The sequence below is a fragment of the Monodelphis domestica genome, chromosome 7 (genome assembly GCF_027887165.1).
Source record: "Monodelphis domestica isolate mMonDom1 chromosome 7, mMonDom1.pri, whole genome shotgun sequence".
Taxonomy (NCBI): domain Eukaryota; kingdom Metazoa; phylum Chordata; class Mammalia; order Didelphimorphia; family Didelphidae; genus Monodelphis; species Monodelphis domestica.
The window spans coordinates 134,123,638-134,142,732 of NC_077233.1; the positions used below are offsets into that span (position 1 = coordinate 134,123,638).

General features: G+C 40.1%; 1 protein-coding gene across 1 annotated transcript in view; it reads left to right on the forward strand.

Annotated features, from left to right (window-relative positions):
- IL4R (interleukin 4 receptor) overlaps positions 1–18,488 on the forward strand; it is a 63,916-nt gene extending 45,428 nt beyond the window's left edge. Inside the window, exons 6-10 of the mRNA XM_007499486.2 lie at positions 1,017–1,176; positions 2,442–2,541; positions 4,291–4,369; positions 9,496–9,545; positions 14,018–18,488. Of these exons, the coding sequence (XP_007499548.1) occupies positions 1,017–1,176; positions 2,442–2,541; positions 4,291–4,369; positions 9,496–9,545; positions 14,018–15,884 (2,256 nt within the window). The 3' untranslated portion in view covers positions 15,885–18,488. The remainder of the gene's footprint in view (positions 1–1,016; positions 1,177–2,441; positions 2,542–4,290; positions 4,370–9,495; positions 9,546–14,017) is intronic.
- Positions 18,489–19,095: the final 607 nt, after the last annotated feature.

Consider the following 19,095-nt stretch of genomic DNA (forward strand, 5'->3'; position numbering starts at 1 on the left):
AGCCATGCTTCCTGTGGAAGGTGGAGATACAAACATGCAAGGGGTGGGGCGGGGGGAGGGATATTGCCTGCTCTCAAAGGGCTAATGGGAAAGTTCAATACACAAAAGAAAGCTGAAAATTTGAGAATGGGGAGTTACCTAGCCCAAGAGTATGGTCAAAGAGAAGTTTAAGAGTTCCAAAATGAGTACAGCCTGGTAGGAAATGAAGAGCCATCTGAGGAGATGTCTGTCCTGTCCCATCTCATTTAAATGGAGGAAATAACTACCTAAGATATAGGCAAGTGGCATAGCAGAGAAAGTGCTAGATTGAGAGTTAGGAAGACCTGAGTTCTATTCTTATTCTCTGTTTTGGATACTTACTAGTTGTGGAACCCTAGGCAAGTCATTTTAACCTCTCTTTACCTATTCCCTCATCTGTAGAATGGGACAATAATGCTCCTGTCTTATGGAGTAATAGCTCTAAAGTCTTCTTCCAACTCCCCAGTGTTATATATACATTCTTGCTATTATTGTTTTTATTGTTACTTTTATTCTCTTCTCTGGTAGCTAGGATTAGCTATAGACAGTGTTTATCTTTATTATTTTTTCATTTCACAGGAAACATTATAAAATAGTGGGAAGATCTCTGGATTTAGAGTCAAATGTTTTGGATTCATATCCCAGCTCTGTTACTGACTAGATGTGAATTTGGGCAAATCACTTAACCTCCCTGGTCCTCATTTTCCTCACTTGTAAATAAAATGAGGAAACTGCACTAGATGATTTATAAGGTCTCTTCTAGCTATAACGATATAATCCTTGGATCTCTTTTCTATACCTTTCTCCTACCACCTCATGCTCCTTCTGTCATGTTCCTCCATTTAGGAGTTATTACCACTGATACTTTTCCCATGATCATTTTCCTTGACTAGTACCCATGGTTATAGACTGTATATAGTGATTCCCTGCTTGACTAAGGCAGAACCACTTCTCACTACAGTAGAGATAGTTTTCTGATTACTTATGTTTACTTCCAGCCTGTCAAAAAATGGGAGGTCTTTAAAAAACCCAACCTGACGATTTTTGCTTATCAACTGAAAAATAAATGTTTCCACACTGCTCGAGTAAAATCGAAAGTTTTCGATTCCTATACTGGACCATGGAGTGATTGGAGTCAAACCATCAAGTGGTATAATGGTGAGTATTTGGCATTGGGATACCTTCAAAGATCCTTCTTGTTAATATTCCAGAACTGGATAAATTGATCCAAAGGGCTCCCACGGCTGACCGTGGGAGTACCTTCAGAGGAATCTACCTTCCCTCTGAACTTCCTAATGCACAGTGTAGATTGTTGAGCTAGAAAGAGACCTAGAAAGTCATTATCAACTTCAGTTCTCTGATGTTATAGAAAAAGGAACTCAGTTTCAGAGCAGAAATGACTTGCCTAAGATTATACAGATATCAAATAGAAAAACTAAAATTTGAACTCAGGATGACTGACTACAAATTTAATGCTCTTCCCACAATCCTATCTGGGCAATTTGTGCGTGTGTGTGTGCGTGTGTGTGTGTGTGTGTGTGTGTGTGTGAGAGAGAGAGAGAGAGAGAGAGAGAGAGAGAGAGAGAGAGAGAGAGAGAGAGAGATCTAGTAAATCTAGTAAAACTATCCCTTGTACACAATATTCTCACTGTCAAGTCTTTGCCCAGGTTGTCCCTAGGTCTGCAATGTCTCTTCATCTCTACCTCATGAAATCTCATCTTTCCTTTAAAGCACAGTTCACGTGTCTCCTCCTACAGAAGACTTTTTCCTGATTGTTCCAGTTATTTCTTTACCTCCATTGAGAAAAATTTGTGTTTACTTTGTTCATGTTTTGTCTGTCCATCTGTGGTGGTTATCTCTCTTGAGGGCAAGGACTGTCTTGTTTTTGCCTTTGTACCTTTCACCACATGCTGGCACATGATAAGGATTTGGTTTGGAACTATGGTTTCATTGAATAGGGGACTCCTGAGCAAGGAAATTTCCTCTACTCACATTGACACTTTCTCTGTAACTTCTAATTTTATGGAGTTTCCTCGGAGAATTGAGAGGTTAAGTCCCTTTCCCAGAGTCAAACTGCCAGAGTCTTCCTGTCTTTGAGGCTCATTCTCTATCCATTATACCACACCTAAGAAGTACTTAATAATTTTTTTAAAAATTCTTTTATTCCTCTATTCTTTTATCCATAAGACTGGGCACTCAAAAATCAACTGAATTGAATTGGAGATGATTCTAAGCCCCTTGAAGGCAATCAGTGATTGTCTTTTGTCCCTTTTTGTATCCCTAGTGCTTAGCACAGCAGTTGGCACACAGTAGGCATTTAATAAATGTTTATTGAATTGAACCAAATTGATCTATTTCAAAAAAATTCCTAGCTAAAAATCTACAGCAAAATGTAACTTTGTTCTTGTCTCTTTGCTTTCTAGAGTATCCTGAAAAATCACTCGGGCCCCTGGAATTAGGGGTGCCCATTTTCTGCATCCTGATACTGTTTGTTAATATCTTGTGCTATTTCAGCGTCATCAAGTAAGTACAGTATTGTGGGAAATGTGACCCCCTTGATATTCATTTGTTTTCTCAGCAAACTTCCTAGTAGGTCAAGCAGGCACCATATTAGAATAAGGAATATTATGTTAGATTGTTGAGTCTATGACTGTCATCTCATCTTTCTCCTCAAATCCACTCCAGTCTTCAGTCTTCTAGTTCAGACCTTCAACACTTCTCATCTGGTCTATTAAAATAGCCTTCTAACCAATCTCTCCTCTATCCCCCCTGCCCCATGTTCATCTTCATCCACTCCACCCCAAATCGGTCTTCACAAAGATGTTGAAGCAATTTCCTAATTTTGTTTGACCATGTCCCATCCCTGCTTGAAAGTCTTTAGTGGCCCTCTATTCCCTCTAGAATTAAACATGAACCCCTTAAAATCTCATCTTTAAGGTCTCCCACAATCGAAGTCCAACCTACCCTCTTAGTTTGTTGTGACATCCTTAGCACTTGTTTGTGGGGTTGAATTGTATGATTTGCAAGATTGAATTCACACTGAGTAAAGTAAATCCCTTTCTATTTTGGCAAATGAATAACCTAGAAGGGTAGAGATCAAGTGTAGTTAGGGGTTGTGATGATAATAGAAAAATGCCTTGTTGGAGTCAACAGTCTTGGGTTCTTATTTCCATCTCCACCATTTACTAGATAGGTGATTCCAGGAGAAACATAGCTTTTCCCTCAGCCTCCATTTACTCATCTGCAGAATGTAAAAGTTAAAATTAAATCTCAATAATAAAAATATTATATTTTAAGAGATATATTAATGATCATTAGAAATCAAGGAATAAAGAAGATATAAAATAAAGACCACATGCCCATAACTGATCAGCCAGTTCAAACACCGGCCTTACCACCACCAAGCTCAGTGCTGGAAGTAAAGAGCTGGGACCTTCCACTTCCCTGCCTAATATCCCCTATCTATAGAAAGTACATAATGACAGGAAGTCACTGGGCTCTCGGGTTCTTATGTAGTTCTTTCTTTAGGGTAACAGATTTTCAATTATACAAAAATGAAGAGGATAAGCCTTGCCATGTTAGCTACAGGTCTTTTGCGGGGAAGTACTTTGTAAACCTTCAAGTGATATAGAAATAGAAATTTTTTATTATGTACAGAAATGTTTATGCTGATTTTGTTAGAACTGACAAAATTTGCTTTTGGAGCAAATGTGTCTCTGCCAAATGTTCTGCTATCTCTTTTCAGATTAAATATTTTGTTAACCTGGAAAAATATAAAAAGCATGAGGCTAAACTTCAGGTGACCTAGCTTCTGGTCAAAACCCTGCCACTAGCTATCTTTGTGACCTTGGGTGTTTTATTCTCCCTGATTCTATTTCCTCCTTAGTAACATGAGTGAATATTTCATAAGAGGTTTTGGATCGGGTGATTTCCAAGGTCCCTTCTGTGGCATTGTGTAATGGAAAAAATGCTGACTTGTGATTTAAAAATTGGATTCAAATTTGGCCCTGGTAATTATATAGTCTTGGGAAAATCCATCTTTGGATCCTATGAATCTGTAATGTCTCCACTTATAATTACAAAATTTGACACTTGAGGACTTACTGTGGGAGAATGTCCTCGGAGAGAAGGAATTGGAATCCATAGATATTCTTGATACTTTCTCTTCTTGATTCCCTATGTCTTTCTCTGCTCTGACTGGAAGAGTTTCCCCTTCCTCACCCTAAGCAGTCTGATTCATATGACCAATACTTGAAACTTCTTGTCTTGCAGGATTAAGAAAGTGTGGTGGGATCAGATCCCCAACCCAGCCCATAGTCATTTAACTGCAATCATTATTCAGGACTCACAGGTAGGTGGCTCTGAAGATGTCTATCATTGCCCATATCGGTGGAGTCTCAATTCTCAGTACCAATGGTTTGAGCAGTAGCGTGAGCAATTCCAAAATAGCAGTTTTCAAATCATCTATTTTTGACTTTGGGATGGGCTGTATGATTTAATTTCTTCCCTAGTAGATTTGCTTTCACATTAGTATTTTTTGCTTAAGCCAATGCCATAATACATTGGTAACTATTGATCCATACACCTACTTTCTTAACTCCATAAAATATTTATGAGAATTACCTATACACATATGGATGGTGTCAATGATGAGATACAAAAAGGGAACAGAAAGCAGCATTCACCAACACTTTTTTTATGGCAGATCATTGCTTTAAAGTTATATAACTGAAAAAGATGGAGAATAAAAATTATCACTGTATTTATTGCTTATTGATATTAAAAAAAAAACTATTGATGTGGGAGAGCTACAGTTGGTTGGGCAAAGGCTCAAGTTCTGAGGCTGCTCCTATCACTGCCTGGGCAGGGGTATTTGTGATCTTGGTGGAGGTGAGGCCAGGGCTGGGATTGGCCCAAGGAACTTAGAGGATTCCTAAAAGGAGTTGACAGAAGTAAATTCCCATTGACTTCCTAAGGCAGATCATAGGAAGACCAGTTGAAGTCATTAAATTTTGGAGTGGATTATTGGTTTGCATGGTTAGCTACATGAATAAACCTCTGGAGCAAACAAAGACTATGTAAATGAACAGCTAAAAATGCATTTATTGCAGGAAATAATGACCTTTTGTCCATGGATTTCAGGTTTATATGATCTCTAAGGACCCTTTCGATAGCTTCCTGGCTCAACCCCAATAGCCATCAGGGAAGGGAGAAATCAATGAAGAGAGGAGGACAATCTTCCTCTTTACCACCAGCAGCAACTTGCCATTAGCAAGCATCTCTGATGGAAGGGAGTCTTGGGAATGGTAGTACCCCCCCCCCATACTACTGGTTCTTTCAGCCCAACTCTCAGGGGCCAGCCATTCCCATCAAATGCCATACATGGGACTGGTAAGCCTGTCTGACTAAAGTGATGAGGATCTCTGAGGGAAAGATGAGATAGTTTGTTTCAGGCAAGTCACATCACTACCACCGCCTTGATTAGGATCCCAGTGGATATAGTTGTGGACAATGATCCATAGAACCCTGGAAATAGCAATGTTTCTCAAACCACTAGACCTGCTGCCAGTCCAGCTATGTCAGCTGTTATCAAAGGGAGAAATAACTGGGGAGAGGGCACTTTTCTCATCATCACCACCAGCAACAACTTTTGACCAGTTGCCACTAACAGGCATGAGAGCCCTAGGAGCAAAAACATCTACATGGCCATCCATCGTGCTTCTAGCCCAGCCCCACAGCCATTGTGTGGAAAAGGAGCCAGTCATTTCCACCAACTACTCATCACCTTCCATACATTGGGCAAGCAAGCCCACCTGATTGAAGTAGCAAATTGGGCACCCTAAGGGAGAGACAGGAGACAGCATAAGCCAAGCAAATCAAATCACCATCTCTCCTTGTATCTTAATGGAGATAGTCTAGGACCCTGAACTGTAGAGCATCCAAAAAATAGAATTCTCATCAGCAAAGTCCTTGGCACTTTGAAATGGTTCAACAGCAGAAACTGATATGATTTTTATCAGTGGAAAGACACTAATGGAAAAAATAATATTAATACCTAGTATTTTAATAACAACTACTATGGACCAAGCAATGATGCTGAGTACTTTATTTTTTTTTTAAATTTTTCAATCCTTACCTTCTATCTTAGAATCAATACTTTGTATTGATTCCAGGACAGAAGAGTGGTAAGGGCTAGGCAATGGGGATTAAGTGACTTGCCCAGGGTTACACAGCCAGGAAGGGTCTGAAGTTGGATTTGAACCCAGGACCTCCCATCTTTGGGCCGGGCTCTCAATCCACTGGGCTACCCAGTTGCCCCCTGATGCCGAGCACTTTAAAAAATATTATCTCACTGAATCCTCACAATAATACTTGGAAATAGTTGATACTATTATTCTTATTTTACAGTTAAGGAAATTGAGGCAAACAGAGGCTAAGTGACTTATTTGGAGTCATAGATCTAATAAGAAAGAAGAGTCATTGGCATCTGCTTTGGTGCTGTATCCTAAGGATCATGGTACCTTTCCATCTGACTTAACAGCTGAAACCTCTAATTTATGTTCTCTCCCTGTTAGCTTGTGATATCTTGAGAGCAGGCACTGTCTTACTTATTTGTAATCCTATTGATTAGCACTGCACTTTTTACATAGTGAGTACTTTATTAAATCTTTCCTTATTAATTTATTTTCCTCAAGAGTTAAAGTGAGGGGGCAGCTGGGCAGCTCAGTGGATTGAGAGTCAAGCCTAGAGATGGGAGGTCCTAGATTAAAATCTGGCCTCAGATACTTCTCAGCTATGTGACCCTGGGCAAGTCACTTGACCCCCATTGCCTAGCCCTTACCACTCTTCTGCCTTGGAACCACTACACAGTATAGATTCCAAGATAGAAGGTAAGAGTTTTTTTTTTAAAAAGAGTTAAAGTGAAACAGTGAGTTCAGTATTTGTGGTGAGGGGCAAGGAGGGCTAGATCAAAAAAATTGAAGTAGAGCAAAGAGCAGAAAATACAATCTAGAAAACAAGGGGGGAAAGTAGATTTAGGAAAATTAGATCAACTGCTCTCTATCTTTTGCCACTTTAGTATCCCCAGCATTTAGTGTAATGGCTGGCACATAGTAGATACTTATTAAAGGTTTCTTGACTAGGGAGAAAAAATTATCGACTTTGTAGACCAAAATTTAACTTTGAATACTGCCTTCCAACAGTTTCCTAAGCATACATTAAAATCGCATAAGATTTCTTGATGAGACCACAAGGAAAAATTTTTACAACATTCTCATTTATTAATAGCCAATGAGTCATAAAACGGTTAGCCATATGGTCCCCAGAGGTGTACCCTTTTGTCATAGAAGATGTTCCACATCAAGTCCAAATGGAATCGGGATTACATTTGATGAAGTCCTCCTAATGTTCCTCTCTATAGATGGCAATTGTGTTGATTGAATCAAGCCCTCGAATACTATAGACTTCTAAGTGAGATTGGCCTGGTAATTCAACAAATGGAAAAAACAAATGGAAGCACAATGTCTTTTGGCAGGGCCATGAAATGGGAAAACCATTGAACTGATCTATCAACAGCAACAGGCATTTAGTTAAGCACCCACTATATGCCCAGGCACTGTACCAGGAATACAAAGAGAAAATGCAAGGGTCCCTGCCTTCAAGAATCTTATATTCTGCCATCAACTTTAGTATATGTGACTTGGATAGACAGTGTGCCAGACTCAGAATTCACCAGAAGAAAGAGAGCAGACTGGATTGCTTTTGGGAAATTGTATAGTATTTTCAATGATCTCAAGCTGGTCCCTGACACAAAACCCCATCTTTTAACACCAATAATCTCTGTGTTGCGATTTGTTTTCAAATCATGGAACAGTGCAATTTCTAAGAATTAGACATGGGAAGTGACTCAGAAGGCAATGAAGTGTTTTATAGTGAGTGTAGGGAGGCTAGAGCATATTACTGATGATAACTCATGGACAAGAAGTGATATTAGAGATCAAATCCAAGAAATATGTGAACAGAAAAGGAAATGGGGTAGCTCGGTGGATCAGTGGATTGAGAGTCAGGTCTAGAGACAGGAGGTTCTGGGTTCAAATCTGGCCTCAGACAATTCCTAGCTGTAACCCTGGGCAAGTCACTTAACCCCCATTGCCTAGCCTTTACCATTCTTCTGCCTTGGAATCAATTGATTCCAAGATGGAAGGTAAGGGTTTAAAAACATTTAAAAAAAAGAAAAGGAGGTGGGTCTTATGTGTTGTAAGAGCAGAGGAGGCCAGCTAATATCCAACGCTGATACCCACACGATGTTGTCTTCCAATGTTTTGGTTGAATTATCATGGAGATTTTATGGAAGAACATAAACAAGAATCAAGAGAAGTTGGTGCAGATGGGATAGAAATCATGCTGTTAGAGGGAGTACTAGCATTGATGAGATCATAAAACCATTCTCATGAATCACCTTAAAACAGCCAATCCTCTTCTGATATTTCTTAATGGTATAGAAGTGACTCAGAATTCTTGAAAAACAATCTAATAGTTTAACCCCTCATCCCTAGCCAGCATGTGCTTGTGATTAGCAACATCACTTGGGCTGGGTAAGGGATCCAAATCAGGGTGTAAGGGATTATAAACCAAAATAGAAACCTGGTTGGGAAACTTGGGTTTCTGCAGAATGCCAAAATCCAAGGGACTGAGATGGACTTGGATACCAGATGCAGGAGCATAGATTTCAAGCTAGGTAGATCAGTAGAGAATCAGGAGGGAAGCTTCAGGGAAGTCCATGAATTGAATGATCAAATGAAATAACATGGCTCCCCAAGAAGGTAGAGATCAGCCATGAATACACACTGATGGTAGACACGGGATGGTCCTAGAAGACCTTTGTTATGCCTCCTCCCATTGATAAGGCCATGGGCTTACACAATGTAGAGCACAAACCCCAGCATTAGCCTACCTAAGTTCAAGTAGGTTCATCAGAAGATTGGCCATCAGCTAATGAATTGGTTTGGCCACAAGTAACTGAAGGATACCATCTACTAAAGAGTGGATGGTTTGTAATTTTCATCAGGGAAGAGAGGACCTCCCTGCATGGAAAATTAGCCTATTACAATTGTCCAGCTGAGAAGTAATAAGGGCTGGAACTAGCCTGGTGGCTGGGAGAGTAGAGAGTTGGGGCTATAAGCAGAAAACAACATGGAGGTTGAAATGACAAGATTTGACAACTGAATAAATATGTGTACTGAGGGAGAGTGATAAATCAAGGATGACAGCAAGGCTGTGAACCTGGGAGAATGGAAAGCTGGGGTTCCCCTTGATGGCAAGAGGAAAATTCATATGAGTTTCTAATCCACAGAGAGGAGAAAGATTTTGAAAATTTTTGTGGGTAACCTCTCTACCTTGAATTCACTGAATTTGCCTATAAATGAGTAAGACATTTTGGAAGGCTGACTGTCTATTCTATTATTCTTTCTCTTTTAGCTTTCATCATGGAGGAAGCTGCATAAAGCAAAGGAAAAGAAGAGTTTTCCGTAAGTATATTAGCTCAACCATGAGCCCAAATAAATTTTTGGAGCAGATCTAATGGAAATCAAGTAGCAGGCCCAGTCAAAAAAAAAATCCCTTGTGGGCAAATAGTGGGAGCAAGGGGAAGGTAACGAGTATTTATTAGGCACATTTTATGTACCAGACACTGTGCTAAGAACTTTAATAATATTTCATTTAATCCTCAAGATACCCTTATAGATTAGAAACTTATTTGGTGCTCTACTTCCAGGTGCTTATAGGATTGGTGCCAAACAAAGGAAACACCTTACTGAGTTTTAGCCTCCTATAGTTCAGAACTCCCAAATTCAAGTGATCCATTAGCCTCCACCTCCCCCCCACTCCCCTTCCCAGCAGAGGCTACAGTCTTAGGTCACCACACCCAGCCAATTATATTTATTTTTTATTTATCTCATGTGGAGGAACTGTAATCAGTTATATTGGCTTTGCTTTCAGTAGTCTGTGCATTTGGTTTTTATTGGGAAGCTGTATTTGAGGTCAGGAAGAAAAGAAAACCAACTGCAGCAACTGAAATTCTTGAGACAGTATTTCTTAATTTTAAAATAATTTATTATTTAATTGGTCAAGACATCCTAATTGTGGCCAAATGACTCTCTCAACCATCAAAAGACAAAAGGGAAACTCTTGGCCCATCAGACCCTCAGCCCTTCCCCAAACTAACAGGGGAGGTTTTGCTTGTACACTGGAAAAGTATCAATGTAGAACTTTCCTATTAGCCAGAGTGTGAAAAAGGGCCACATTCTTTTTTTTTTTAAACATTATTTTATTTGGTCATTTCTGAGCATTATTCACTGGAGACAAAGATCATTTTCTCTACCCCCACCCCCATCCCATAGCCGATGAGCGATTCCACTGGGTATCACATGTGTTCTTGATTTGAACCCATTTCCATGTTGTTAGTATTTGCATTAGAGTGTTCGTTTAGAGTCTCTCCTCAGACATGTCCCCTCAACCCCTGTAGTCTAGCAGTTGGTTTTCCTCAGTGTTTTTACTCCCACAGTTTGTCCTCTGCTTGTGGATAGTGTTTTTTCTCCTAGATTCCTGAAGATTGTTCAGGGACACTGCATTGCCACTAATGGAGAAGTCCATTACGTTTGATTGTACCACAGTGTATCAGTCTCTGTGTACAATGTTTTCCTGGTTCTGCTCCTTTCACTCTGCATCACTTCCTGGAGGTTGTTCCAGTCTCCATGGAATTCCTCCACTTTATTATTCCTTTTAGCACAATAGTATTCCATCACCAACATATACCACAATTTGTTCAGCCATTCCCCAATTGGAGGTCATCCCCTCATTTTCCAATTTTTGGCCACCACAAAGAGCACAGCTATGAATATTCTTGTACAAGTCTTTTTCCTTATTATCTCTTTGGGGTACAAACCCAGCAGTGCTATGGCTGGATCAAAGGGCAGACAGTCTTTTATCACCCTTTGGGCATAGTTCCAAATTGCCCTCCAGAATGGCTGGATCATTTCACAACCCCACCAGCAATGAATTAGTGTCACTACTTTGCCGCATCCCTTCCAGCATTCATTACTTTCCTCTTCTGTCATGTTAGCCAATCTGCTAGGTATGAGGTGATACCTCAGAGTTGTTTCAATTTGCATCTCTCTGATTATAAGAGATGTAGAGCACTTTTTCATGTGCTTATTAATAATTTTGTTTTCTCTAACTGAAAATTGCCTATTCATGTCCCTTGCCCATTTATCAATTGGAGAATGGCTTGATTTTTTGTACAATTGATTTAGCTCTTTGTAAATTTGAGTAATTAAACCTTTGTCTGAGGTTTTTATGAGGATTGTTTCCCAATTTGATGCTTTCCTTCTGATTTTGGTTACATTGGTTTTGTTTGTACAAAAGCTTTTTAATTTGATGTAGTCCAAATTATTTATTTTGCATTTTGTGACTCTTTCTAAGTCTTGCTTGGTTTTAAAATCTTTCCCTTCCCAAAGGTCTGACATGTATACTATTCTGTGTTCACCTAATTTTATTATAGTTTCCTTCTTTATGTTCAAGTCATTCACCCATTTTGAATTTATCTTGGTGTAGGATGTGAGGTGTTGATCTAAACCTAATCTTTCCCACACTGTCCTCCAATTTTCCCAGCAGTTTTTATGAAATAGTGGATTTTTGTCCCGGGCCACATTCTTAAGGACAAAGAGAATGCAAAATATCTATAGATTGAATGGAGCCAAGTCTGAGACCTGGCTCAGGAATTCTCCCTAATATCTAGGAACAGATTTGGGATCTAGCAGGGTCCTGATATAAAAATAATAAAATAAATGAAAAATAAATCCTCACAAAACTCAGATGTGTGTGTGTGTGTGTGTGTGTGTGTGTGTGTGTGTGTGTGTTCTGCTAAGCTGGTGAGGAGTAAAAATGAATATAAATAGTCAGTAGAACACTGACCCTTGAGAGAGGATGTGAAAGGAAATCGGGGTAGTGGGAAAATAAGGGAACATTTTGTAGCCTGGTCTGGAGAAAGAAGATTCCATAGAGAATGACCTTCAGGTCTTAAGGTGGAAATCATCTTATTAGTAAACCATGAATTTATCAATACATAGTATTTCAATAAGGGGGGAAGGCTCTCCTTTATAGTTCTGGGGAATAGAGAAGATAGGAAGGATAGCATCATAAAAGGAAGAAAATATGATTAAATGAAAATTGAGAATGAGGGCTAGAATCAACCCCCTCTTTCCCTCCTATGACTAAAAAATGTCCATTTTTTGAGTCTAACTACATCTGTGAGGGCAGAGATAGCAAGTCAGACTTCTTTGGGTAACAAACAAGACATCCCTGAAAAATCCCTTAGTGGTATAAAAATACTATACCAGAATCCCTAGTGTCTACCTGTTTTCTTCAAGGATAACAGACTTCCTTGACACAAGAATAGAACAGTAATTAACAAGAGGATTAGATTGCTAAACTTAACTCATTTATAGGTCAATGGAATTCCAAATGAAATTCAGAGACAAAGAACCATAACTTAGGCAGTTACAGGACAAAATCAGTTAAGAATTAGTAGGATCAATTTTAAAAAGACACAAAATCAATCTGATTATTTTATCACCAAGACCAAATTTTTATTTGTCACTATTCATATACTAAGACTATTAACATCAGAAAATCAGTCAAAGTGTAGTGGGAAGAATGAGCACTTTGAAGACAGAAAACTTGGGTCTGACTCCTGGCTTTAATATTTACCAGCTGTGTGGCCATAAGCAGCTCATCTAATTTCTTTGAGCCTTAGTTTCTTCATCAGAAAATGGTAGAAATAATAGCATCATAGATTTTAGGTTTTTAATTTTCTCTTTTTAATTTTAAAAATATTTTTTCTCTCCTTCATACTTTTCCTCCTTCCCATTAGAAGAAAATAAAAAGAAAACTCATAACAAATATGCACAGTCAGGCAGAACAAAAATCTTCTGTTGTTCATGCCCAAAATTTATCTTGTGCTGAACCTTGAATCCATCACCTCTATCTGGTAGATTACATTCTTCATGAGAGATGCTCTAAAATTGTGGTTGATCATTGCATTGTGCAGAGTTCTTGAGCCTTTCAAAATGGTTTGTTTTTACAATAAATTGTTCTCTTGGTTCTACTCACTTTACTCTGCATCAGTCAGTTCATAAGGGCCTTTCTGGGTTTCTTTGAAAGTACTCTTTTCATCATTTCTTACAGGACAATAATATTCCATTACCTTCACATATCATTTGTTCAGCCAATCCCAAATAGATGGGCACTTCCTCAACTTCCAAATTTTTGCAACCAAATAAAGATCTAGAGATATTTTTGCACAGATGTGTCTTTTTCCTCTTTCTTTGCTCTTATTAGGATATAGGTCTAATATTGGTGTTACTGAGTCAAAGAGAATGCAAAGTTTAGTAACTTTAAGGGCATAGTTCCCAACTGCTTTTCAGAATGACTGGACCAATTCATATCTCTGCCAATATTATGATAGTGTGCTTGTCATTTTCCCAGCCTCCAACATCAGCCATTTTCTCTTTTTGTCGACTTTACCAACCTGATGGGTATGAAGTAGAACTTCAGCATCACTTTAATTTGCATTTCTCTAGTTACTAATGATTCAGAGCATAGAATCATAGAATTTAGAGGTGGAAAGGCCATTAAAAATGGTCTAGTTCAATTCCCACATTTTACAGATGAGAAATCTCAAAGAAGCTAAGATACTTTTTCAAGGTCTCCAAGCTAGTAAGAACCTGGGGCTTCTAATTCCTAATCTAGCGTGTGTATTGTTACCATCCCATGTTGCCTAAACCTAAAACTTAACTCACAAGGCTGTGGGAAAAGCACTTTGTAAAAAGTACCGTACTATAAAAATAAGACATTGTTGCAAACATATACAATGCTTGAAAGTTTAGCAGAGTCCCCATGTATTAATTCATCTCTTATTTTTTATTTTCTCCCCAAAAATTAGACACTGGAAGATATGTCTCTCCAAAGTGTTTCCCTGTTTGCTTAGCCACAACCTAACAGGCAAAGAAGAGTCTCCTCATTCTGCAAAGGACAGCCACTTTCCTCTCCCCAGCAAGCGAGAAGGCTGGCCAGTGGAAGTCTACAGAGCTGTCTTAATGCCGGAGCAGATTAGTGTGGTGCAGTCAATGGAGCTTTATGAGCCTGAGGTGGAAAGTGAGAAAGGGGATGATGATGATGATATTTCCTTTATCCCTTCCCCAGAGAACAGTGCAAGCAGCTTCATACAGAACAAAGAAGCACTGGCAGCCAGGTTTGCCCAGACATTGTTCTTTGATCTCATAGGAGAGGAGACTTTTATGTCGTGTTCCAACCAGCCATCTGAGAAATACAAGGATTTGGCAAATGCAACTGAGTCACCACTGAAGGAAAGCAAAGATCTGAGCCAGAGCTGGGCCAACCCTACCGGGCCAGGTTCACCCATTTTTCAGAATGGTTTCCCGAGTGATCCACACATTTCTGAAACTGTCTGCCAGAGCCCTTGCCAAGATGCCACTTCTTCCAAGATCAGACAGCCCCCTGAGCCCCATCAAGAACAGCAGCAATTTCCTTCAGCTACCCAAATGCAGAGCACCGGATTAGCATTGGTGTTGGAAGTTCCCCAAATCGTCGCTGATAACACTGGCTATCGAAGTTTCAACAGCCTCCTGGCTCAGTCCATGCCCAGGACTGAGGAAGAGTTGAGTCCTCCCTTAGGTTTGTCCAACTGGTCATCAGAGGAAATGGCCCCATGCTGTGAAGAACCTGATCTACAGCATGAGATGAATTGCTCAGAAGACTCTAAGACCTCTCCTGCCCATGATGGTGAGCCGTCTTCTTTGCTCCAGCCAGAGGAAGAGAGCTGGGAGGAAATCCTAAGACAGAGGGTTCTCAGACAAGAAGGAGCTGTCACTTGCCCCACCATTTTAGCAACATCAGGCTACCAGTGTTTTGACAATGCTGTAAAGCAAGGAAATGACCAGAATTATGAGGCAGCTAGCTTTAATGTCCCCAAAGAATCAGGATATCGATCTTTTGCAAGTCTCCTAAATGACACTAGGGAAAAAACCTCTGCAGAGACCTTTGGGGATAAGTCTGAGTCTGGAAAAGGAGAAGGAGGATACCAGCCATTAGAAAACCTTAATTCCTCTAGCCAAGAGACAGAGAAAGGGACTCTGCTTCCTCTATTTACCTTTGGTATGGATTTAGGAGAAGAAGCTCTCCCTCAGAAATGCCAGCATGGCCCCATGCCATCCAATCTCCTCAAGATGTACAGTCCCAACAATACATCTGAAGAAGAGATAGAGAAGTGCCCTCTGACATCAGACAGGGAGGGCACCACAAAGCACAAGGACACCCCCGAGGGGTCCCCAAGCTGTGCCAAGTTAGATTTCAACAATAGCATCGTCTATTCCACCCTGACATGTCATCTATGTGGACACCTAAAGAGATGTCAAAGTTCAGGTGGAAATTATATGCCCCTGGGTGATGCCCAGAGAACAGAGTGCAACTGTGTGGTTGAAAACCTAGTAATATTGCCTCAGCCTCTCCTAAAAGCCAATAGTTCCTTCCCTTTGGAACAAATGGAGAGTCTAGAGAGTGGTGTGCCAAGGACCTCTTCTGTGGAGCCTCTAGGGGAGAGCCATTCCAAGGAAGAGTCTTCTCTGGGAGTCTGTGTGTCTCTCCTTTCTCAAGACTGGGAAGACCCATGTGGCTCCAATCCAGAGAAATGTAAAGGGATCACCCACCTAAAGCCCAACCCAAGCCAATCCTTCAGCCCTAGCATGGCAGACTGTGAGCATGAGGGCAACACTTACATGAAAATTTCTTAGAGAAGTTTTGGGGAGCTTGGCAATCCTCCCAGTCAACAGTGAGGTGCACTTGGCTTAGGGATGAGTGAATTTCCTTTGTGCATAAAAGACTGTGCAAGTGGATCCTTACTGAGCAGAAGCTGGCATGCCAATCCAGTTCCCTGAGCAGGCAATGGTTATCCATCTATGACAGCCTAATGTCTGTTCACTATGGGTTAAAGGGGAGCAGTCTCGAGTCTCAGAGCAGTTTTAGTTCTGGAGGCTCCTTAAGCAGTGTGCCATAGGGTAAAGAAGCAGAGAAGACTCTACAGCCCTCTTTCCATTCTCTTTTCAATTTCAATTAGCTCAATTTAGGCTACCCACTCCTTACTAAAAAACAAGGACCTCAGAGTAGCCAATAAATAGTCCAGAAGTTTGGGGGGCAACCACAAAATTCCCCTCAAAGCTGGGCACTTCTCAGGAAGAGCTTTGGAGAAGCCCAGGGGAGACACAGTTGGTGACTTACAGAGGAAAAGCCCCTCAGAGTTCTGAATGCTCATGAATTTTCTGCCACTAAATGCTCAGAATCCCTTATACTTTCCTTCAATTATTTTATGACCTGATGATTGTAGAAGATGCACTTCTCCCTGTACCCTTTCCAGTGAATACTCTTATCTTGGTGATTTCTAACTGGGGTTTATTCCACTTCTCACTTGTCACTCTTGAACCTAGAAAAGTCCAAAGTGCCTTCTGGAAATCATAGAACATTGAGATTAGAGTTTAAAGGGAACTTTGAACATAAAATGTTCAAGGAGAAAAGGACCTTAGAACATAGAATATTGTAGCTAGAAGTATGAAGTCTTTTACAGATCTTCTGTAAAAGTAAGTCCTGATCAGGAATTTGAAACAACTTGTCCTGGGTCAAACACAGCTCAGAAAGTGGCAGACTTAGGATTCAGACTCAGGGCTTCTGACTATAAGTTACTGCACTAGCCACATGCTTCTCTTCCAAATGAAATATAATAGGGAACCCTCTAATTATTACTACTAATAATAGCTAGCATTTAAAGAGGGCTTTAAGGTTTTCAAAGTACTTTACACAAATTTTCTTATCTGATCTTCGCAACAACCCTGTAAAGTGGATTCTACTATTATTCCTGTTCTATAGATTAGGAAACTGAGGCTTAGAAAAATTAGATACCTTCCCAACGGAAATACCCCAGGCATAAGGTCAGTTATAAGGATTTTTTGGGCTTCCCACTAGTTCCTGCTATATATTGGGGTCCTGAATAGAAATAGCCTCCAAAGTTACTCCCTATATGAAATGAAAATATTTTATGCTCTGTGACTTCCACCATTTCTGTATAATGAGGACATGTAGTCCATTTCTGATTTTCCATTTTGTTCCTTTGCATCCAAGCCTTTTGTTCCTCTTCTATCTTTTGGACATTGCCCAACTCCATCAGCAAGAGGCTGGAGTGAGTGGGGCTTCAGTCTTAGCTCCTGTTGAATAACTTCGGTGAATTCAATTCAATGCAAAAAAACCCCACATTTTTTAATGCTTCTTTTTTACCAATTATGTATTAACAAATTTCCATGTAAGTTTTCCAAAGTTACATGATGGAGCATTTCTCCCTTCCCTCCCCCCTCATAGAGCTGGCAAGCGATTTGCTCCAGGTTCTACATGTATTATCACGAAAATATATTTCCATATTATTCACTTTTGTAAGAGCCTAATCATATAAAGCCAAAACCTCAAAACATATACCCAAATAAACGAGTGAAAATCATATGTTTTTATCTGTATTCCATCTCCAACAGTTCTAAAAGAAAGCATTTATTGAGAACTATGTGCTAAGCAAGGCGGCTTGGTGGCTCGGTCGATAAAAGCACTGAACCTGGAGTCAAGAAAACCCGAGTTTAAATTTAGTCTCAGACTTGTACTGGCTGTGTGACCCTGGGCAAATCACTTAACCTATATTTGCCTTAATGCACTGGAGAAATGGCAAACCACTTCAGTATCTTTACCAAGAAAACCTCATGGACAGTATGGTCCCAGGGGTCGCCAAGAGTTGGAGAGACTGATTCACCTGAACAGCAACAAATGTGCTAAGCAGCGGAGACAAGAATGCAAACTCCTTGTCCTCCAGGACTTTGGATTCTGTTGGAGATAGGTGACAGGAAGAGAACTGGGCGATATTCAGCCAGCACCAGTCGCCCCCTATTATTCCTCTGTGCCAGGGCAAACACCAGAGCCAACCATGGCTGGTCCTCCAACTTCCTCTCTCAGCAAATAAATGCCTCCGCATTTTGCTTAATGTGGAAATCATTGTGACTGGAGGCAGATGAGAATTCCCAGCAGTCACTCTCACACTGGCCTCTGAGGTGTCCTAGCTATGTGGTCTAGTAGCCAAGACCGGGAAAATATGGAGAAAGTCGGAGGAATATTCTGGAAATGCCAGGGACATTGTATTATAAAGATTTGTATTTGCTATATGGGTTTTTTTTTTATTGGAATGTGTTTGTGTGTGTGTTTGTGTATGTGTGTGTGTAGAGCAAAGCTGGGGGGGAGGGGAAGGTGGGGAAAGGGACAATGATGTTATATGTCTACTCTTTGCTTTAAATAAATTCATTTCAATTCAACAAGTCCAGTCTGAGTAACTATTATTCATTCAGTAAAGAAACCATCTCTATCTGAGGACCTGTGCTAGGTTACTTGGGGATGGAGGAAGATGGGATTCAAGGATAAATAAATGGGACAAAGTCTCTCCCTTCAAGAAATCTTAGCCTTAGAAGATTTAGAGTTGAAAGGATCATCTACTTTAACCCCTCCATTTTACAGAAAAGGAAAGTAAGACTATCCAGAGGTTAAATGACTTGCCCAAGATAACACAGAACAGGGATGGGATTTGAACCCAGGCTTTCTAACTTCAACTCCAGTGCCCTTTCTAGTGTGATACACAATCTCCAAATTGATGCATGTACACGTTATTATAACATAAAATAATAGTAGCTTACCCTTCAGGGTTTGCAAAGTACTTTACATTTGTTATCTCATTTGATCCTCAAAACAACTCCATATGAAGGTGGTGCGATTATCATCCTCATTTCACTAGGAAACTGATGCTCAGAAATTAGGTGATTTGCCCAAGGTCACACAGGTAGCAAGTGTCTAAAGGTATTTAAGCCCTGGTCTAATTACCTCAAGTCCAGCAATCAGTCAATTAGTCAATAAACACTAAATGCCAATTGA